Source organism: Bombina bombina, chromosome 4 (genome assembly GCF_027579735.1).
Source record: "Bombina bombina isolate aBomBom1 chromosome 4, aBomBom1.pri, whole genome shotgun sequence".
NCBI lineage: Eukaryota > Metazoa > Chordata > Amphibia > Anura > Bombinatoridae > Bombina > Bombina bombina.
The window spans coordinates 172,411,559-172,435,444 of record NC_069502.1 but is presented as its reverse complement, the minus strand read 5'-3'; the positions used below and the strand labels follow the sequence as shown (position 1 = coordinate 172,435,444).

The following is a 23,886-nucleotide window of genomic DNA, read 5'->3' as shown; positions in this document are numbered from 1 at the left end:
TCCATTGCCGCTACCATCAAACCTATTACTTCCATGCACTGCGCTATGGAAGGAAGAGGAACAGAATGAAGTATTTGACAAGAGTTTAGAAGTTTTGATTTTCTGGCCTCTGTCAGAAAAATCCTCATTTCTAAAGAGTCTATTATTGTTCCCAAGAAGGGAACCCTTGTTGACGGAGATAGAGAACTTTTTTCTACGTTCACTTTCCACCCGTGAGATCTGAGAAAGGCCAGGACAATGTCCGTGTGGGCCTTTGCTTGTGGAAGGGACGACGCTTGAATCAGAATGTCGTCCAAGTAAGGTACTACTGCAATGCCCCTTGGTCTTAGCACCGCTAGAAGGGACCCTAGTACCTTTGTGAAAATTCTTGGAGCAGTGGCTAATCCGAACGGAAGTGCCACAAACTGGTAAAGCTTGTCCAGGAATGCGAACCTTAGGAACCGATGATGTTCCTTGTGGATAGGAATATGTAGATACGCATCCTTTAAATCCACCGTGGTCATGAATTGACCTTCCTGGATGGAAGGAAGAATTGTTCGAATGGTTTCCATTTTGAACGATGGAACCTTGAGAAACTTGTTTAGGATCTTGAGATCTAAGATTGGTCTGAATGTTCCCTCTTTTTTGGGAACTACGAACAGATTGGAGTAGAACCCCATCCCTTGTTCTCCTAATGGAACAGGATGAATCACTCCCATTTTTAACAGGTCTTCTACACAATGTAAGAATGCCTGTCTTTTTATGTGGTCTGAAGACAATTGAGACCTGTGGAACCTCCCCCTTGGGGGAAGCCCCTTGAACTCCAGAAGATAACCTTGGGAGACTATTTCTAGCGCCCAAGGATCCAGAACATCTCTTGCCCAAGCCTGAGCGAAGAGAGAGAGTCTGCCCCCCACCAGATCCGGTCCCGGATCGGGGGCCAGCATCTCATGCTGTCTTGGTAGCAGTGGCAGGTTTCTTGGCCTGCTTTCCTTTGTTCCAGCCTTGCATTGGCCTCCAGGCTGGCTTGGCTTGAGAAGTATTACCCTCTTGCTTAGAGGACGTAGCACTTGGGGCTGGTCCGTTTCTGCGAAAGGGACGAAAATTAGGTTTATTTTTGGTCTTGAAAGACCTATCCTGAGGAAGGGCGTGGCCCTTGCCCCCAGTGATATCAGAAATAATCTCTTTCAAGTCAGGGCCAAACAGCGTTTTCCCCTTGAAAGGAATGTTAAGCAATTTGTTCTTGGAAGACGCATCCGCTGACCAAGATTTTAGCCAAAGCGCTCTGCGCGCCACAACAGCAAAACCAGAATTTTTCGCCGCTAACCTAGCCAATTGCAAAGTGGCGTCTAGGGTGAAAGAATTAGCCAATTTGAGAGCATGAATTCTGTCCATAATCTCCTCATAAGAAGAATTATTATTGAGCGCCTTTTCTAGTTCATCGAACCAGAAACACGCTGCTGTAGTGACAGGAACAATGCATGAAATTGGTTGTAGAAGGTAACCTTGCTGAACAAACATCTTTTTAAGCAAACCCTCTAATTTTTTTATCCATAGGATCTTTGAAAGCACAACTATCTTCTATGGGTATAGTGGTGCGTTTGTTTAGAGTAGAAACCGCCCCCTCGACCTTGGGGACTGTCTGTCCATTTTACATAATTTCTCTGGAATGACCAAATTCTCACAATCATCCAGAGTAGATAACACCTCCTTAAGCAGAGCGCGGAGATGTTCCAATTTAAATTTAAATGTAATCACATCAGGTTCTGTTTGTTGAGAAATTTTCCCTGAATCTGAAATTTCTCCCTCAGACAAAACCTCCCTGGCCCCCTCAGACTGGTGTAGGGGCACTTCAGAACCAATATCATCAGCGTCCTCATGCTCTTCAGTATTTTCTAAAACAGAGCAGTCGCGCTTTCGCTGATAAGTGGGCATTTTGGCTAAAATGTTTTTGATAGAATTATCCATTACAGCCGTTAATTGTTGCATAGTAAGGAGTATTGGCGCACTAGATGTACTAGGGGCCTCCTGTGTGGGCAAGACTGGTGTAGACGAAGGAGGGGATGATGCAGTACCATGCTTACTCCCCTCACTTGAGGAATCATCTTGGGCATCATTTTCTCTAAATTTTGTGTCACATAAATCACATCTATTTAAATGAGAAGGAACCTTGGCTTCCCCACATTCAGAACACAGTCTATCTGGTAGTTCAGACATGTTAAACAGGCATAAACTTGATAACAAAGTACAAAAAACGTTTTAAAATAAACCGTTACTGTCACTTTAAATTTTAAACTGAACACACTTTATTACTGCAATTGTGAAAAAGTATGAAGGAATTGTTCAAAATTCACCAAAATTTCACCACAGTGTCTTAAAGCCTTAAAAGTATTGCACACCAAATTTGGAAGCTTTAACCCTTAAAATAACGGAACCGGAGCCGTTTTTATATTTAACCCCTTTACAGTCCCTGGTATCTGCTTTGCTGAGACCCAACCAAGCCCAAAGGGGAATACGATACCAAATGACGCCTTCAGAAAGTCTTTTCTATGCATCAGAGCTCCTCACACATGCATCTGCATGTCATGCTTCCCAAAAACAAGTGCGCAATAGAGGCGCGAAAATGAGACTCTGCCTATGATTAGGGAAAGCCCCTAGAGAATAAGGTGTCCAATACAGTGCCTGCCGGTTATTTTACATAATTTCCAAGATTAAAATAATTCCTCAAGGCTATGGAGTATAAAATATGCTTATATATAAATCGATTAGCCCAGAAAATGTCTACAGTCTTAAAAGCCCTTGTGAAGCCCTTTTTTTCTTTCTGTAATAAAAATGGCTTACCGGATCCCATAGGGAAAATGACAGCTTCCAGCATTACATCGTCTTGTTAGAATGTGTTATACCTCAAGCAGCCAAAGTCTGCTCACTGTTCCCCCAACTGAAGTTAATTCCTCTCAACAGTCCTGTGTGGAAACAGCCATCGATTTTAGTAACGGTTGCTAAAATCATTTTCCTCTTACAAACAGAAATCTTCATCTCTTTTCTGTTTCAGAGTAAATAGTACATACCAGCACTATTTTAAAATAAACTCTTGATTGAATAATAAAAACTACAGTTAAACACTAAAAAACTCTAAGCCATCTCCGTGGAGATGTTGCCTGTACAACGGCAAAGAGAATGACTGGGGAAGGCGGAGCCTAGGAGGGATCATGTGACCAGCTTTGCTGGGCTCTTTGCCATTTCCTGTTGGGGAGGAGAATATCCCACAAGTAAGGATGACGCCGTGGACCGGACACACCTATGTTGGAGAAAGAGACTATACCCCAGGTAAGAAATACATTTTTCCTAAAAAAAAGCATTTCCCAGATATGAAACTGACAGTCTGCAAAAGGAAATGTACTGAAAATCTGAATCATGGCAACTATAGGTACAATACATATATTTTGAACTTTATATAAATGCATAAAGTGCCAAACCATAGCTGAGAGTGTCTTAAGTAATGAAAACATACTTACCGAAAGACACCCATCCACATATAGCAGATAGCCAAACCAGTACTGAAACAGTTATCAGTAGAGGTAATGGAAAATGAGAGTATATCGTCAATCTAAAAAGGGAGGTAGGAGATGAATCTCTACGACCGATAACAGAGAACCTATGAAATAGATCTCCCGTGAGGAAAACCATTGCATTCAATAGGCGATACCCCCTTCACATCCCTCTGACATTCACTGTACTCAGAGGAATTGGGCTTCAAAATGCTGAGAAGCGCATATCAACGTAGAAATCTTAGCACAAACTTACTTCACCACCTCCATAGGACGGAAAGTTTGTAAAACTGAATTGTGGGTGTGGTGAGGGGTGTATTTATAGGCATTTTGAGGTTTGGGAAACTTTGCCCCTCCTGGTAGGATTGTATATCCCATACGTCACTAGCTCACCATAACACACAATACTATGTGCAGGAGTTCAAAGCAGTGATGCAGCTGGTGTTGTGCACAGACCAACTAATTGCAAACCAACTAATCGATTACGAAATTAATTGACAACTATTTTCATAATCGATTATATTGATTAGTTGTTGCAGCTCTAAACTAAATGTAATAGTTTAAGAAACAAACGGGTTCTTCCTCTTACTGGGGGGGGGGGGGGGGGGGGGGGACAATAAAATAGAACATTACCATTTATTGAACTTTCAGGGAGCATTATATATACAAAGTGTATATGCCCATCCCATAAGGGGATTTCTCATACAGAGATTTCTCACGACAATTTCAGTTACATTTACTCTCCATTACAATTACTTGGTAGTAATTATTAGCGAAGGAGTTCCATTTTTGCACTTTTTAACCATTTGCACACTCTCTATATAGACTAACGCAATCTCAGTCCTAGGTGCATCTCTTTAGCAATACTAGACTATTCTCACAATGTCTGCGGCTGAGGCAGTGGGGCACAATACATTTAGGTGTTGCTCAAGACTAGGCAATATACACAATAACAATAGATTAATCATAAACAAGGTGTAAGTGGAACCCCTGACATACTTAAATATATAGTCGCCGACTTCTACCAAGTTGATAAACTGGAGATTTGTTATAAGTCTACCCAAGGTAATTTTTGCCGGATCATAGTCCTTTGAACAAAGAGTTGAATTACCTTACATGAGAGAATTCCCCCACAATGTCCAATTATCACATAACAATATAGATACGCTGAAGGTACTTAAGCAGTATCTTAAAATACTCTCTCTCTACAGAGAACTCTATCAGCTCCAGAAGCTTATTCATATACTCCCATGCTATCTAGTAGCTTTATTGGCTTCAGAATTTCATGTCTGAGGCGTGGACTAGCCCACTGTCCTATACCAAAGTACCAAGAAAATTGCTCATAATATAAATAAGTTGTTGGTTTTTCCTTTTACTCTTATTAATGTAGCACAGTTCCTCTTTCACGGCTGGAAACTCCCCATACTTGGTTAGTGTGATCTTCGCTAACTTTTTTACCCAAACATCTCCGCCCCCCCCTCACTTCATAGTGCTTACATTGTAAGCGTAGGAAAATGTATCCTATAGAAATTCTACCTTATATTATTAAAATATTGATATACATATACTGATATCTATAACTGTAATCTCATGTGACATGCTGTTTTCCTGTTAGTTTGCTGTTCCATATTTAAGTTTTGTCACAATCATATCATATTACTGAGGGGCCAAGAATGACTCTATATGCCTTTTATTTGTTACATAACCCCTATTATAGCCTCGAGCCACTATATAATAATACTAGAGGTGCAAGAGAGACCACTAGTCTCTAGTTTATTTTTACATTCCACATTAGGGGAAAATGATAAGATTTACATTACCTTAAAAACTGCAACCAAATATAAATAAAAAGAGGTTTGATTGAGAGTACATATGTTAATCACCTATTAATGATAATGATAGTGTTCTAAGATGTTCTATTTTATTTATAATGTATAAATTGTGCATTGGTGACATTCTGTACCATTCAGATGCTAATACTCAGACATATGCTTATGTCACTGATTATATTGCAACCTTCTGCTGTTTATATATTGTATAACCTCAAATAAAAACTTTTGGGTGAAATAAAACACAAAACAAAACACCTTGGTCAATACAAGCTTTGTTTCTAAAAAAAAAAAAAAAAAAAAAAAAACTGAACTTCACAGAAAGGACTTCACCTCAGCAAAAATCTAATTCAGTACTCGCTTGACTTCTTCTCCACTTAAGTTTTTGTCTTTGGGAAACTAGGCACATTGTATCTGCTCATTCTGTTCTATATAGGACCTCAGACTCTAGGCTTTTTTATACAGCTAATTTATAGCACTGAACAGGGTCTCATTAAGCATTTCACCTCAACCATATCATGGCTTACAGAATACTGCACCCTCAACGTTGCCGAGGCAATGATATAGGCTACCGCTGTGATATTGTCAGACTGGAATCGGATACATTTCTCCTCCTCGCATAACATTATTGTTTGCTGCTCCAGCATCCAGGATAAATCTTTATGAAATCTACTTCTATACTTCCCATTGAGTGCTGAGGAGCATAAAATACTTCATAAAATATCTTTTGAATGAATCCCTTATTTTGAGGATTGGAGTCCACTACAATATACTGTAAACTTTCTAAGGTTGCGGCCTATCATTTAAACCCCCAGCAGAGTTCCGCCAGAACTCTGTCATTACATAATGCCTTGAGTGCACTACACTAGACTGCTACCAACTTGCATTTATTGACACCATGACTGCAGCCTTTAGGCTTGCCAATGCCAATGGGTCCATGCAAGATGTCTGTCCCAGGCCAGCAGATGAGAAAAACAGTAGTGGTGATGCCTTGGGACCCCAGCATTTGCAGTATACCTCTGAAGTCTACAAGCAGGAAGGGATGGCTGTGTGCACAGCACGTTGTGAGGCCAGGAAGTCTTTTGAGGAGTTTGATGGGGCAGTATTGCAGAGAGCTCCCCCGGAGGGTATTTCCACCATGATGATTGTGCAGGGCAGCTTGGGGATCCTGGTTGCAAAGCTTTGTTTCCTGAGATGATTGATATTACCAGTGTTTTCCTGAAGATGAATGATCACTGCATCAGAGAACGAGTAGTACTGCAGAAAAAAAAAAAACTTTTATTCTCTCAACTAAAGTGCCCTGTAAGTTGAGACACTAGATAGGGCCCTCGAGACTGCTGAAGTAGAACAGACTTGTGGGTTCAGCACTTTTCTGGTTTGGGTACAGTGAGACTGGGGAGTTAAAATAGGAATAGGGTAGCTGCAGCAAATATTTAATGGTGACTATTCTTCTATAACTTATGTGCAACGTTAGACCTGAGCACAAATATACTCTAGGTGTACATACTTTGATATCTTTAGTTTTGTTAGCTACACCAATGTCCTTTATTACGCAATATGATGGCCACTCAGCCAGAGTTTCTAGTATTTATTACGTTAAGAATTTATAAGGTAGCTAATTTTTCTTGTATTTACTATACATTTTATTACATAAAGGTGCTAGTTCTATTTTTCTAGTTTATCAAGTATAGCTCAGGATTAGATGTGATTTAGTCACTGATTACTATTCGTATAGCCCTAAACTTATTTTACTGTTCTGGAAATCCTGCTTCTACCCTGATCCTTGTCACATTTGCTCACCTACTATGTGTCTCTATAGGGCTTTGTGAAACAGTCAGAGTCCCCCTATTTTTGTTTTTCTTTATGGGCAGTTCATTTACTTCAAAGCTGACATGACAGATGATTCACAATTTAAGTCAGTGAACCTTCAGAGTTATTCTCTATTACACTATTAATGATGTACATCTCTTTTTTTTACACGTATAGATAAATGGCAAATATTAACGCTAATTATCAAGTGAATTCCTCATACCAGTATAACAAAGTCATAATCTTTGTTGGCAGCTTATTGTATCCGGGGAAAAAACAAAAACAAAAAAACAAAACAAGAAAAAGGCCAGAAGAACCTGATAGATTCAGTGTAGTCCACAAAGAAGGAAATGCTACAAACGGCAGCTCACCTTCTCCACTCGCAGGTGCCGGTCTTCAGGCTTCTGCAGGACGGAACAAACTTGGTAATCCTGAATAGTGCTCAGTTCTGCGTTCCTCTCAGCTACACTGCCCTTTTTCCGCTAGCACAGATATCAGTGGATGCGAAACTATCAGCGTAATAAACGTAGTATGTGGAATAAAGCCTGTATCCGATACATAGTAGCTGGGTGCTGGCAGAAAGCTCGGTTCCCCAAGCGCTAAAAAACAGAATTTATGCTTACCTGATAAATTACTTTCTCCAACGGTGTGTCCGGTCCACGGTGTCATCCTTACTTGTGGGAATAACAGAATTTATGTTTACCTGATAAATTACTTTCTCCAACGGTGTGTCCGGTCCACGGCGTCATCCTTACTTGTGGGATATTCTCTTCCCCAACAGGAAATGGCAAAGAGCCCAGCAAAGCTGGTCACATGATCCCTCCTAGGCTCCGCCTACCCCAGTCATTCGACCGACGTTAAGGAGGAATATTTGCATAGGAGAAACCATATGTTACCGTGGTGACTGTAGTTAAAGAAAATAAATTATCAGACCTGATTAAAAAAACCAGGGCGGGCCGTGGACCGGACACACCGTTGGAGAAAGTAATTTATCAGGTAAACATAAATTCTGTTTTCTCCAACATAGGTGTGTCCGGTCCACGGCGTCATCCTTACTTGTGGGAACCAATACCAAAGCTTTAGGACACGGATGAAGGGAGGGAGCAAATCAGGTCACCTAAATGGAAGGCACCACGGCTTGCAAAACCTTTCTCCCAAAAATAGCCTCAGAAGAAGCAAAAGTATCAAATTTGTAAAATTTAGAAAAAGTGTGCAGTGAAGACCAAGTCGCTGCCTTACATATCTGATCAACAGAAGCCTCGTTCTTGAAGGCCCCTGTGGAAGCCACAGCCCTAGTGGAGTGAGCTGTGATTCTTTCAGGAGGCTGCCGTCCGGCAGTCTCATAAGCCAATCGGATAATGCTTTTAATCCAGAAGGAGAGAGAGGTAGAAGTTGCTTTTTGACCTCTCCGTTTACCAGAATAAACAACAAACAAAGACAAGTTTGTCTGAAATCCTTAGTAGCTGCTAAGTAAAATTTGAGAGCACGAACTACATCCAAGTTGTGCAACAAACGTTCCTTCTTTGAAACTGGATTAGGACACAAAGAAGGCACAACTATCTCCTGGTTAATGTTTTTGTTAGAAACAACTTTTGGAAGAAAACCAGGTTTAGTACGCAAAACCACCTTATCTGCATGGAACACCAGATAAGGAGAAGAACACTGCAGAGCAGATAATTCTGAAACTCTTCTAGCAGAAGAAATTGCAACCAAAAACAAAACTTTCCAAGATAATAACTTAATATCAACGGAATGTAAGGGTTCAAACGGAACCCCCTGAAGAACTGAAAGAACTAGGTTGAGACTCCAAGGAGGAGTCAAAATTTTGTAAACAGGCTTGATTCTAACCAGAGCCTGAACAAAGGCTAGAACATCTGGCACAGCTGCCAGCTTTTTGTGAAGTAACACAGACAAGGCAGAAATCTGTCCCATCAAGGAACTTGCAGATAATCCTTTTTCCAATCCTTCTCGAAGGAAGGATAGACTCTTAGGAATCTTAACCTTGTCCCAAGGGAATCCTGCAGATTCACACCAACAGATATACCAAATTATGTGGTAATTTTTCTGGTTACAGGCTTTCAGGCCTGAACAAGAGTATTAATAACAGAATCTGAGAACCCTCGCTTTGATAAGATCAAGCGTTCAATCTCCAAGCAGTCAGCTGGAGTGGGTCGAACGGACCTAGAACCAGAAGGTCTCTCAAAGGTAGCTTCCATGGTGGAGCCGATGACATATTCACCAGATCTGCATACCAAGTCCTGCGTGGCCACGCAGGAGCTATCAAAATCACCGACGCCCTCTCCTGATTGATCCTGGCTACCAGCCTGGGGATGAGAGGAAACGGCGGGAACACATAAGCTAGTTTGAAGGTCCAAGGTGCTACTAGTGCATCCACTAGAGCCGCCTTGGGATCCCTGGATCTGTACCCGTAGTAAGGAACTCTGAAGTTCTGACGAGAGGCCATCAGATCCATGTCTGGAATGCCCCACGGTTGAGTGACTTGGGCAAAGATTTCCGGATGGAGTTCCCACTCCCCCGGATGCAATGTCTGACGACTCAGAAAATCCGCTTCCCAATTTTCCACTCCTGGGATGTGGATAGCAGACAGGTGGCAGGAGTGAGACTCCGCCCATAGAATGATTTTGGTCACTTCTTCCATCGTTAGGGAACTCCTTGTTCCCCCCTGATGGTTGATGTATGAACTTGGCCCTCGCTAGCTGAGGCCAAGCTTTGAGAGCATTGAATATCGCTCTCAGTTCCAGAATATTTATCGGTAGAAGAGATTCTACCCGAGACCAAAGACCCTGAGCTTTCAGGGATCCCCAGACCGCGCCCCAGCCCATCAGACTGGCGTCGGTCGTGACAATGACCCACTCTGGTCTGCGGAAGGTCATCCCTTGTGACAGGTTGTCCAGGGACAGCCACCAACGGAATGAGTCTCTGGTCCTCTGATTTACTTGTATCTTCGGAGACAAGTCTAAATAGTCCCCATTCCACTGACTGAGCATGAACAGTTGTAATGGTCTTAGATGAATGCGCACAAAAGGAACTATGTCCATTGCCGCTACCATCAAACCTATCACTTCCATGCACTGCGCTATGGAAGGAAGAGGAACGGAATGAAGTATCCGACAAGAGTCTAGAAGTTTTGTTTTTCTGGCTTCTGTCAGAAAAATCCTCATTTCTAAGGAGTCTATTATAGTTCCCAAGAAGGGAACCCTCGTTGACGGAGATAGAGAACTCTTTTCCACGTTCACTTTCCATCCGTGAGATCTGAGAAAGGCCAGGACAATGTCCGTGTGAGCCTTTACTTGAGGAAGGGACGACGCTCGAATCAGAATGTCGTCCAAGTAAGGTACTACAGCAATGCCCCTTGGTCTTAGCACCGCCAGAAGGGACCCTAGTACCTATGAGGAAAACCTAGGAGCAGTGGCTAATCCGAAAGAAAACGCCACGAACTGGAAATGCTTGTCCAGGAATGCAAACCTTAGGAACCGATGATGTTCCTTGTGGATAGGAATATGTAGATACGCATCCTTGAAATCCACCTTGGTCATGAATTGACCTTCCTGGATGGAAGGAAGAAGTGTTCGAATGGTTTCCATCTTGAACGATGGAACCTTGAGAACTTGTTCAAGATCTAGAGATCTAAGATTGGTCTGAACGTTCCCTCTTTTTTGGGAACTATGAACAGATTGGAGTAGAACCCCATCCCTTGTTCTCCTAATGGAACAGGATGAATCACTCCCATTTTTAGCAGGTCTTCTACCCAATGTAAGAAAGCCTGTCTTCTTATGTGGTCTGAAGACAACTGAGACCTGTGGAACCTCCCCCTTGGAGGAAGCCCCTTGAACTCCAGAGAATAACCTTGGGAGACTATTTCTAGCGCCCAAGGATCCAGAACATCTCTTGCCCAAGCCTGAGCGAAGAGAGAGAGTCTGCCCCCCACCAGATCCGGTCCCGGATCGGGGGCCCGCATTTCATGCTGTCTTGGTAGCAGTGGCAGGTTTCCTGGCCTGCTTTCCTTTGTTCCAGCCTTGCATAGGTCTCCAGGCTGGATAGGCTTGAGAAGTATTACCTTCCTGCTTAGAGGACGTAGCCCTTGGGGCTGATCCGTTTCTGCGAAAGGGACGAAACTTAGGTTTATTTTTGGTCTTGAAAAAACCTATCCTGAGGAAGGGCGTGGCCCTTGCCCCCAGTGATATCAGAGATAATCTCTTTCAAGTCAGGGCCAAAGAGTGTTTTCCCCTTGAAAGGAATGTCAAGCAATTTGTTCTTGGAAGACGCATCCGCTGCCCAAGATTTTAACCAAAGCGCTCTGCGCCACAATAGCAAACCCAGAATTTTTTCGCCGCTAACCTAGCCAATTGCAAGGTGGCGTCTAGGGTGAAAGAATTAGCCAATTTAAGAGCACGAATTCTGTCCATAATCTCCTCATAAGAAGAAGAATTACTAATAATCGCCTTTCCTAGCTCATCAAACTAGAAACACGCGGCTGCAGTGACAGGGACAATGCATGCAATTGGTTGTAGAAGGGAACCTTGCTGAACAAACATCTTTAGCAGACCTTCTAATTTTATATCCATAGGATCTTGGAAAGCACAACTATCTTCTATGGGTATAGTGGCGCGCTTGTGTAGAGTAGAAACCGCCCCCTCGACCTTGGGGACTGTCTGCCATCAGTCCTTTCTGGGGTCGACTATAGGAAAACAATTTTATAAATATGGGGGGAGGTACTAAAGGTATACCGGGCCTGTCCCATTCTTTACTAACAATGTACGCCACCCGCTTGGATATAGGAAAAGCTTCGGGGGGCCCCGGGGCCTCTAAGAACTTTTCCATTTTACATAGTGGTTCTGGAATGACCAGATAATCACAATCATCCAAATTGGATAACACCTCCTTAAGCAGAGCGCGGAGATGTTCCAACTTAAATTTAAAAGTAATCACATCAGGTTCAGCTTGTTGAGAAATGTTTCCTGAATCTGAAATTTCTCCCTCAGACAAAACCTCCCTGGCCCCCTCAGACTGGTGTAGGGGCCCTTCAGAAACCATATCATCAGCGTTCTCATGCTCTACAGAATTTTCTAAAACAGAGCAGTCGCGCTTTCGCTGATAAGTGGGCATATTGGCTAAAATGTTTTTGATAGAATTATCCATTACAGCCGTTAAATGTTGCATAGTAAGGAGTATTGGCGCACTAGATGTACTAGGGGCCTCCTGTATGGGCAAGACTGGTGTAGACGAAGGAGGGGATGATGCAGTACCATGCTTACTCCCCTCACTTGAGGAATCATCTTGGGCATCATTTTTACTAAATTTTTTTATGACATAAAATACATATAGTTAAATGAGAAGGAACCTTGGTTTCCCCACAGTCAGAACACAATCTATCTGGTAGTTCAGACATGTTAAACAGGCATAAACTTGATAACAAAGCACAAAAAACGTTTTAAAATAAAACCGTTACTGTCACTTTAAATTTTAAACTAAACACACTTTATTACTGCAATTGCGAAAAAGTATGAAGGAATTGTTCAAAATTCACCAAAATTTCACCACAGTGTCTTAAAGCCTTAAAAGTATTGCACACCAAATTTGGAAGCTTTAACCCTTAAAATAACGGAACCGGAGCCGTTTTTATATTTAACCCCTTTACAGTCCCTGGAATCTGCTTTGCTGAGACCCAACCAAGCCCAAAGGGGAATACGATACCAAATGATGCCTTCAGAAAGACTTTTCTATGTATCAGAGCTCCACACACATGCAGCTGCATGCCATGCTGTCCTCAAAAACAAGTGCGCCATACCGGCGCAAAAATGAGGCTCTGACTATGATTAGGGAAAGCCCCTAAAGAATAAGGTGTCTAAAACAGTGCCTGCCGATATAATCATATCAAAATACCCAGAATAAATGATTCCTCAAGGCTAAATATGTGTTAATAATGAATCGATTTAGCCCAGAAAAAGTCTACAGTCTTAATAAGCCCTTGTGAAGCCCTTATTTACTATCTTAATAAACATGGCTTACCGGATCCCATAGGGAAAATGACAGCTTCCAGCATTACATCGTCTTGTTAGAATGTGTCATACCTCAAGCAGTAAGAGACTGCACACTGTTCCCCCAACTGAAGTTAATTGCTCTCAACAGTCCTGTGTGGAACAGCCATGGATTTTAGTTACGGTGCTAAAATCATTTTCCTCATACAAACAGAAATCTTCATCTCTTTTCTGTTTCTGAGTAAATAGTACATACCAGCACTATTTTAAAATAACAAACTCTTGATTGAATAATAAAAACTACAGTTAAACACTAAAAAACTCTAAGCCATCTCCGTGGAGATGTTGCCTGTACAACGGCAAAGAGAATGACTGGGGTAGGCGGAGCCTAGGAGGGATCATGTGACCAGCTTTGCTGGGCTCTTTGCCATTTCCTGTTGGGGAAGAGAATATCCCACAAGTAAGGATGACGCCGTGGACCGGACACACCTATGTTGGAGAAATCTCTTCCCCAACAGGAAATGGCAAAGAGTCCCAGCAAAGCTGGCCATATAGTCCCTCCTAGGCTCCGCCCACCCCAGTCATTCGACCGACGGACAGGAGGAAAAATATAGGAGAAACCATATGGTACCGTGGTGACTGTAGTTAGAGAAAATAATTCATCAGACCTGATTAAAAAAAACCAGGGCGGGCCGTGGACCGGACACACCGTTGGAGAAAGTAATTTATAAGGTAAGCATAAATTCTGTTTTCTCCAACATTGGTGTGTCCGGTCCACGGCGTCATCCTTACTTGTGGGAACCAATACCAAAGCTTTAGGACACTGATGAAGGGAGGGAGCAAATCAGGTTACCTAAACGGAAGGCACCACGGCTTGCAAAACCTTTCTCCCAAAAATAGCCTCCGAAGAAGCAAAAGTATCAAATTTGTAAAATTTGGCAAAAGTGTGCAGTGAAGACCAAGTCGCTGCCTTACATATCTGGTCAACAGAAGCCTCGTTCTTGAAGGCCCATGTGGAAGCCACAGCCCTAGTGGAGTGAGCTGTGATTCTTTCAGGAGGCTGCCGTCCGGCAGTCTCATAAGCCAATCGGATGATGCTTTTAAGCCAAAAGGAAAGAGAGGTAGAAGTCGCTTTTTGACCTCTCCTTTTACCAGAATAGACAACAAACAAAGAAGATGTTTGTCTGAAATCTTTTGTAGCCTCTAAATAGAATTTTAGAGCACGGACTACGTCCAAATTGTTTAACAAACGTTCCTTCTTTGAAACTGGATTCGGACATAAAGAAGGTACAACTATCTCCTGGTTAATATTCTTGTTAGAAACAACCTTTGGAAGAAAACCAGGCTTAGTACGCAAAACCACCTTATCTGCATGGAACACCAGATAGGGCGGAGAACACTGCAGAGCAGATAACTCTGAAACTCTTCTAGCAGAAGAAATAGCAACCAAAAACAAAACTTTCCAAGATAGTAACTTAATATCTATGGAATGTAGAGGTTCAAACGGAACCCCTTGAAGAACTGAAAGAACAAGATTTAGACTCCAGGGAGGAGTCAAAGGTCTGTAAACAGGCTTGATCCTAACCAGAGCCTGAACAAATGCTTGAACATCTGGCACAGCTGCCAGTCTTTTGTGTAGTAAGACAGATAAAGCAGAGATCTGTCCCTTTAGAGAACTTGCAGATAATCCTTTCTCCAAACCTTCTTGTAGAAAGGAGAGAATCTTAGGAATTTTTATCTTATTCCATGGGAATCCTTTGGATTCACACCAACAGATATATCTTTTCCATATTTTATGGTAAATCTTTCTAGTTACCGGTTTTCTGGCCTGAACCAGAGTATCTATCACAGAATCTGAAAACCCACGCTTTGATAGAACCAAGCGTTCAATCTCCAAGCCGTCAGCTGGAGGGAGACCAGATTTGGATGTTCGAATGGACCCTGAACAAGAAGGTCCTGTCTCAAAGGTAGCTTCCATGGTGGAACCGATGACATATTCACCAGGTCTGCATACCAAGTCCTGCGTGGCCACGCAGGAGCTTTTTCTGAATCTGAAATTTCCCCATCTGACAAACCCTCCCTCATGGCCACTTCAGATTGGTGTGAGGGTATGACAGAACAATTATCATCAGCGCCCTCCTGCTCTTCAGTGTTTAAAACAGAGCAATCGCGCTTTCTCTGATATGTAGGCATTTTGGATAAAATATTTGCTATGGAGTTATCCATTACAGCCGTCAATTGTTGCATGGTAATAAACATTGGCGCACTAGATGTACTAGGGGCCTCCTGTGTGGGCAAAACTGGTGTAGACACAGTAGGAGATGATGTAGTATCATGTTTACTCCCCTCATCTGAGGAATCATCTTGGGCAATTTCATTATCTGTGGCAGTACTGTCCTTACTTTGTTTGGACGCTATGGCACAATTATCACACAAATTTAAATGGGGAGACACATTGGCTTTCATACATATAGAACATAGCTTATCCGAAGGCACAGACATGTTAAACAGGCTTAAACTTGTCAATAAAGCACAAAAAACGTTTTAAAACAAAACAGTTACTGTCTCTTTAAATTTTAAACAGAAAACACTTTATTACTGAATATGTAAAAAAGTATGAAGGAATTGTTCAAAAATTACCAAAATTTCACCACAGTGTCTTAAAGCATTAAGAGTATTGCACACCAATTTTCAGAGCTTTAACCCCTAAAATAACGGAACCGGTTACAGATTTAACCCCTATACAGTCCCAGCTACAGCCTTTGCTGTGACCTAACCAAGCCCAGAGGGGAATACGATACCAAGTGACGCCTTCTAGAAACTTTTACAGCTACTTTCAGATCCTCACACATGCATCTGCATGTCTTGGTCTCAAAAACAACTGCGCAGTAATGGCGCGAAAATGAGGCTCAGCCTACAACTGGGAAGGCCCTCCCTGACTGGAAAAGGTGTCTAACATAGTGCCTGCCGTTAAAAAACGTTCCCCAAGTTTATAAATGTGAATTATCAGCATAAACATGTATAAAATGCCCAAATAAAGCAATCGATTTAGCCCATAAAAGTGTGTACCAGTTTTATAGCCCATATTAAGCCCTTTATTCTGTTTGCTTGACTAAGAAAATGGCTTACCGGTCCCCATGAGGGGAAATGACAGCCTTCCAGCATTACATGGTCTTGTTAGAAATATGGGTAGTCATACCTTAAGCAGAAAAGTCTGCTTACTGTTTCCCCCAACTGAAGTTACTTCATCTCAACAGTCCTATGTGGAAACAGCAATCGATTTTAGTTACTGTCTGCTAAAATCATCTTCCTCTCACAAACAGAAATCTTCATCCTTTTCTGTTTCAGAGTAAATAGTACATACCAGCACTATTTTAAAATAACAAACACTTGATAGAAGAATAAAAAACTACATTTAAACACCAAAAAACTCTTAACCATCTCCGTGGAGATGTTGCCTGTGCAACGGCAAAGAGAATGACTGGGGTGGGCGGAGCCTAGGAGGGACTATATGGCCAGCTTTGCTGGGACTCTTTGCCATTTCCTGTTGGGGAAGAGATATTCCCACAAGTAAGGATGACGCCGTGGACCGGACACACCAATGTTGGAGAAAACAAAATATCAACGAAGTAGTGCCGCACACAATTTGTGTAAAAACTAAAGTCCTTTATTCAAGAATCATTAAAAAAAGACTTGTACATCGAGAGAAAACTCTGCTCTAATGTTTACACTATATATAACCTTGAAGTCAATTAATGTTAGAATGTATTGCTCTGCAGGATATTAACGTAACGAGCTAAGGGAGTTAATATTGATGTGGTCTGCATATTAAACCAATGCCACATTAGGTTACATATATATTGATACAGATTGAAATTTGGATTTATTTTGTTCTCCCAGATGCTTATGCATGATGTTATGGGCTTACATATAGATGTTTCAAATAAATATTTGCATGACATTAGGAAAGATCCTAGAAATCCAAACACTATGTTGCCATATACACAAAGGAATATTCCACCTTAATTTTTGTAAACGCACACTATTGGTTAGCGGTGAAATGTTTTTTTACCAATCATTTATTTTTTGAGAGTTAAATTTGGGAGAATTGCAGAAACAAGTCACAGCTAAGAATATGACTCGTGCCGATACACGTCAGCTGAGTTGTCCTGCCATCCCTCACAAACATGCTGTATGTTACCTTGCATTTTTAATGTATGAAGACTAACGAACACTAAGTTGTTATCCGCTGTGCCTCGCAACTGTTCTGTGGAGCTTATTGTATCCCCTGAGAAAAGGAGTCCTAAGAGTCCAAGGGCGAGCCTATTTTGTCTGATCCCCCAGTATTTCTCCCTAATTTACATAATATATTACGCAGTCCAAGAGGGGCCACTATCACTTAGGGATATCTTTATCACAAGTGCCGTCATTTGCTAATTAGGGGACCATATTTAAATTTAAAAAAAATCTGAGATCCAATTTTGTGTTCAATACAGGCCTTGTTAGGTCACTATTCAACTGTTCTAGATTGTATTTAGTTCATGGACATATGTTTATATTATTGGTTTTATAAACCTACGTGAATGCATTTTTTTTTATGTATAAATGCTAAGCTATACGATTTGCCGGTAAACATTTGTTTACTTACCTCATCAAAAAAAATATTTAACAAAAATATATATATGTAACAAAAACACAACAATTTATGCTCTCTTGTGGTTTTTAAACTCCAGACCTCCGGCCTCCCCAACAGGCCAGATCGTAAGGATATCCGAACTGGAACACAGGTGAATTAATTATCTTATTAGTAAACATGGTTATTAACCTGCACTCACCCAAGGTAATCTGAAAATCTGGCCTGTTAAGGAGGCTGGGGGACTGTACTGAAAACCCCTGCTCTATCTGAATCATGAAAAAAGTTGTAGCTTTATGAAAATGGTTGAATTCATCATATTAGTGACGTGGGGCTCTTAAGCTTGCTCCAACAAAAACAATAGAAATTATTATAATAAATACGTATGACCACGTAACCTAAACCTATATGCAGTTGTGAGAAGAAAAAAAAAAGTTGTCTTATTGAGACAGCTGGCTTGTTTGTCTTTGTTATGGAGAACACTGGTATCCTAGATATGGAATAACTTGGAAGAGCATCTGCTCCCTAATGAGACTCTTCCTATCAGGGGACAGAATGAATCATTTCTCTTGATCATCACTAAGAAACCTGAAGGAACCGAGCCAGAACTCTTTCTTTTTGATTAAACACAATATTATGTATCTGGGAAATTGCTGCTGATGAACAAAGATGCATAACAAGGACATTTGATGAAGTCAAAAGAATAAGCTCAACACCAAAATGCTCTGCAATAGGGACAAGACACATAAATAACAATGAAAAACTCTGTTCATGCCTTTGCTATGGTAACTTCAATTGCATTATTTAACTGCTACCAAATATTTAAAATGTTAGTCTTCAAGCTAAAACGTTTCAATTTTGCCTACCGCCTATGTGCATTTAATTATTGGTTTTCTATCAGCCGCTGTTAAACATTTTTAACAATAATATATAGGAACATAGTACATCTCCTCCCATATCCAGATAGGCCATTATTGTATTAGATAGCACTGTCTTCTAGCAGCTTATATAATTGGCCATTATCCCACACTGCACATATGGACACGCTTCCCTGCTGCTCAGTATCACAAGCTGAAGTGCAGTACAAGATTCTGCCCACGCAGTATCTGTTCTCCTAATACTAGGGCAAACGAGTGGGCAGCAGATAACGCAAGAGACAAATAAGAACACTTAAGGGTAATTTGAAGCTTTTGAATTTTATCTTTGACAAAGATTATTATTATAGCCACACACTGCACAAATACACAACGTGCACTTGTATTTAATCTCTGCAGCTCAGAGGATGCAGTCAAAGAAAGTGCAACTAAAATATGTTCTTACGCGGAATTCAAGATACCAAAATGGAATATTTGCAATGTGAAAATATACCGTATATTTGCAGAGGATAGCAAAATACCTCATGAATGTCTGTTTAAACATGTAATAATAAAATGCTCTATCATTAAAAGGCATGAAACTTAAAGGGACAGTCAAGTCATAATTAAACTTTCATGATTCAAATAGAGCAATTCAAAAAGGGATAGTTAAGTCCTAATTAGACATTCATGATTTTAAAAAAAACCTACCAATTTACTTCTATTTAATTTGCGCATATAAATCTATCTCACCTTTGTGTTCAGTTAGAAACCAGTAGCACATTGCTGCTCTTTCAACAAATGATACCAAGAGAACAAAGGAAATGTGATAATAGAAGTAAACTGGAAAGTTGTTTTAAAATTGTATGTTCTACCTAAGTCATCAAAGAAAGGGGTCCCTTTAATTTTATTTTCAAATGTGCTTCATTCTCTTGGTATCCATTTTTGAAGGAGCAGCAATACACTACTGGAAGTTAGGTGAACATATCATGTGAGCCAATGACAAGAGGCATGTAAGTGCAACTGCCAATCAGCGCATTGCTGCTCCTAAGCCTACCCAGGTATTTTTTTTCAACAAAGGATACCAAGAAAATTAAGCAAATTAGACACTAGAACTAAATTGGAAAGTTGTTAACAATTGCATGCTCCATATGATAAATGAAAGTTTAATTTAAAGATATGACCACTTCAAGTTACATATTTTATGCCAGAGATGGGATTAAACGCATTGCTTCACCTGAGCAGGTTGCGGCCTGGTGCATGAATTTTGCAGGGGTTAAGTACATTGTTTGCGATGTAAATTCATTTAATACAATCTCAAACAAAACTAAAGCACTGTGCCAATACAGTAGAATGGCCCTTTAATATATATTATATAGAACAACAGAGAGGTCTAGATATACAACATCTAAGTGTCTGAAAGATTGTATGAACATTAGAAAACACCAGTGCATATGATGAAATATATCACTACATTAAATAATAATGAACTGCTCTAAGACATGCAGTATTACATACCATCACCATGTCCTGCTGTATCCTGCACATTCATAAAGAGATCTTCCTTAGGCTTGATGTATCCACAAACCTTCGAGGACTTGAGTCTGGAGAAGTCTCGGATATCTTCCGAACGGTACACTAACATATTGTCTGTTGTGGCGTTGTCAACAAATCTCCAAAGTGGCTAAATTACAGTTATAATAAAAATGTATTTTGGTTATTTGCAGTTCACAATACAAGACACAGAGACAGATTCTTTGTTGCAGTTTCTCTATCTTAAATAGTCTCATAAAAAAAAGTGCGACTTCGACAAAAAGATCAACACATGTAGCTACTTTTAGATCTGAGTATAAACCTATTATTTCAATATACTTATTGTGTTTAAAAATGTAGACCTTGGGTAATTTTTGGACTAAGTAAAACTAAACGCACCTTATACATTATAGTTAAATGTATAACCCTTTAACTGTAGAGCCATTTCCACCCTGTCCTGAGTTGTTTTGCAGATTGTGGATGCCAATAACATTTAAGCCCTACTGTAAACCATTCTTAGTGAGAACCCATCGCATATTATATCTCTCTTTTCAGTAGACTCAGCAGATTCAGTCTATACCATTATTTTATATATACTGTATATATTTTTTGAGGCTATAAACCTACAACAAATAGTGTAATACAAAATGCATTTTTTTATTGAAATTTAAATAAACAAGGTTATAAATGGTACTGTCCGTGTCTCCTAAACTATTTAGTAAAAAACAGGGTAATACCCATATAAATAAGTGACTTTAGGTATTGTTATATAACTGATCTGAACATAGGGCTTCCATTAGCCTCTATTCAAATAAATGGACATTTATTATTACCACTTGGCCATTAAAGTATAGGGGATGACCAAGGTTAGTCCGATCAAGACAGTTTAGGCTACGGGCGGCCCCCCATCCCACCCTCGGGCATAGTAGCTAGTATAGGGCTACATTATAAGCAAGAACAATGGTGGGACTTCAAGCTTAAAAAAGGGACATGAAACAAATTTTCTCTCATTATTCAGATAGAGAATGCAATTTTAAATAAGTTTCCTATTTACTTCTATTATCAAATTTGCTTTGTCGTCATGTTATTCTTTGTTGAAGAGATACCTTGGTAGGTAGGATGCACATGCCTGAAGCAGTACATGACGGGAAATAGTGCTACCTCTAGCGCTCTTACTAATGAAAAACATTGTTGCAAAACTGCTGCCATATAGTGCTGCAGACACATGCATACTCCAGCTTTTCAACAAAGGATAACAAAGAAGAAAATTTGATAATAGAAGTAAACTGGAAAGTTGTTTAAAGGATTACTTTCTGTTATAATTTTTAAGCTAAACAACTAACATATTAAAGTTAATAAACATTAATTAAAACCTACTGACCTATATTTTCTCCAAAACGAAGTTTCATAACGTTATAAAAGTTATATCTTTTATTCTCCGATGATGTCACGTTATCCTGCCCACTATTTTCAGCACTGCATGTTAAAAATACTTAAACCAATAACTTTGTGTTTAAAGCGCCATTTTGAAACCTAGGTATTGTAAACGGATTGGTACAGAGCAAAGGATACCCACGGAGTGGGTTTGGAAAACAATTAAATTTGCAGACAAGATTTCTGCTATACGGTAGAGATATGTTAATGAAATGCTATTGATAAAAAGCGTATTTGGGGTAGTTAGTTAGTAAAAGGCATAGAAAATATTTACTTACAGTGGCCCTTTAAAATTGTATGCTCTTTCTTAATGATGAAGGTAACATTTTGGGTCTTATGTCCCTTTAAAAAGGGACAGTCTACTTGAAAAGTTTTGTTTAAAAAGATTGATAATCCCTTTATTTCCGGTTTCCCAGTTTTGCATAACTAACAGTTATATTAATAATACTTTTTACCTCTGTGATTACCTTGTATCTAAGCCTCTGCAGACTGCCCCCTTATTTCAGTTCTTTTGACAGATTTGCATTTTAGCCAATCAGTGCTGACTACTAGGTAACTTCATGTGTGTGAGCTCAATGTTATCTGTATGGCACACATGTACTAATGCCCTCTAGTGCTGAAAAACTGTCAAAATGCATTCAGATTCGAGGCGGCCTTAAAGGTCTAAAAAAAAAACTTAGCATATGAGTCTACCTAGGTTTAGCTTTCAACTAAGAATACCAAACTAACAAAGCAAAATTAGTGATAAAAGTCAATTGGAAAGTTGTTTAAAAATGGCATGCCCTATCTGAATCATGAGAGTTTATTTTGGACTTGACTGTCCCTTTAATATACATTTTACCTCTGAGATTGCCGTGTATCTAAGCCTCTGCAGACCGACCCCTTATTTCAGCGATTTTTACAAACTTGCATTTTAGACAATTATTGCTGTCTGATGCATAGCTCCACAGGAGTGAGCACAATGTTATCTATATGGCAAACATGAGCTAGCATTGTCTGGTTGTGAAAAGCTAATAAAATGCATTAAGAGGAGGCCTGTTGGGGCTTAGAAACAGGCAGAAATTTAGAGGTTTAGAAGTTGTAAAGTATATTAATATAACAACGATGGTTGTGCAAAGCTGGGGAATGGGTAGTAAATGCGTTATCTATCTTTTTAACCAATAACAATTTTCAAGAAGACCAATTCGCTATGGAGCATTGATGACCAGAGCTTGAACAAGCTATAACTATATTGCTTGAGAGCAGTGTTCACTCTATGGACAGTTTTTTTAGCGGTCCATCAATTAAAAAACTGTTAATAAGAGTAATTAGCAAACACTACACAATGCAGACTGCAAGCTGTGGTTCCCTTATTAAAAGGGATAATAAAGTCAAAATTACACTTTCACGATTTGGATAGAGATTGTCATTTTAAATAACTTTACAATTTACGGTTATCAAATTTGTTTTGTTCTCTTGGTATTATTTGATGAAGAGTAAACCTAAGCGGGGTTATAGAACTTCAGGATCGTGCACGTGTCTTTAGCACTCTAGGGCAGCAGTGTATGTAACTTTTTATAACATTTTTAAAAACAATGTTGCAAACACTACTTTTATAGACTGCTAAAGAGACACATGCACTCTCCTGAAGTCCTATGAGACCACCTAGGTTTACACCGACAAATAATACCAAGAGAACAAAGCAAATAGAAGTAAATGTGAAAAATGGCATGCTCTATCTAGACCATGCAAGTTTAATTTTGCCTTTTACTGTCCCTTTAAGTGTTTTCACTGCTGGGCCAATAACAAAAGTGGGAACATTGCTGAGAGTCACTTTAAAAAAACAAACAAAAAAAAAACTTAGCCAACTTATAATTGTTTCCGACCAATAATCAATGAGATTGAATAACCATACTATGTCCCCCGCATAGCGCAAATATCGGAAAGTGTATTCACCAACTTTAATGAAGAAAAGGGAGACATCATAATTGAGGAAGGGGCTACTTCCATACCGCACAGTAGAGAGAAGGAAAAAGTAAGAATTTACTTACGGCTTTTTAAAAAGGTACATAGAATTATATTATAAATTATTATAATGTTAAGAGATATGGCACCAAAAACTTCAGATTTCTCTTACAATATGCCAATCTTTGTTACACATTTTATTTTCTCTCTATTGCCATTGAAGAACTTTGGGTATGATGCTATAACGAATAAAAAGATACATCTCCTTACGATTATCCGGCCCATTATTTTGCTAATTTTTGGTTCCAATTATATTTATAACTA

At 40.0% G+C, this 23,886-nt stretch overlaps 1 protein-coding gene across 2 annotated transcripts in view; it reads right to left on the bottom strand.

Annotated features, from left to right (window-relative positions):
- The window catches only part of ADAM17 (ADAM metallopeptidase domain 17), a 306,921-nt gene that overhangs the window by 203,334 nt on the left and 79,701 nt on the right, over positions 1-23,886 (bottom strand). For both annotated transcript variants that reach the window (XM_053709701.1, XM_053709702.1), the window contains one exon: positions 20,170-20,335. In XM_053709701.1, coding sequence (XP_053565676.1) covers positions 20,170-20,335 — 166 coding nt within the window. The remainder of the gene's footprint in view (positions 1-20,169; positions 20,336-23,886) is intronic.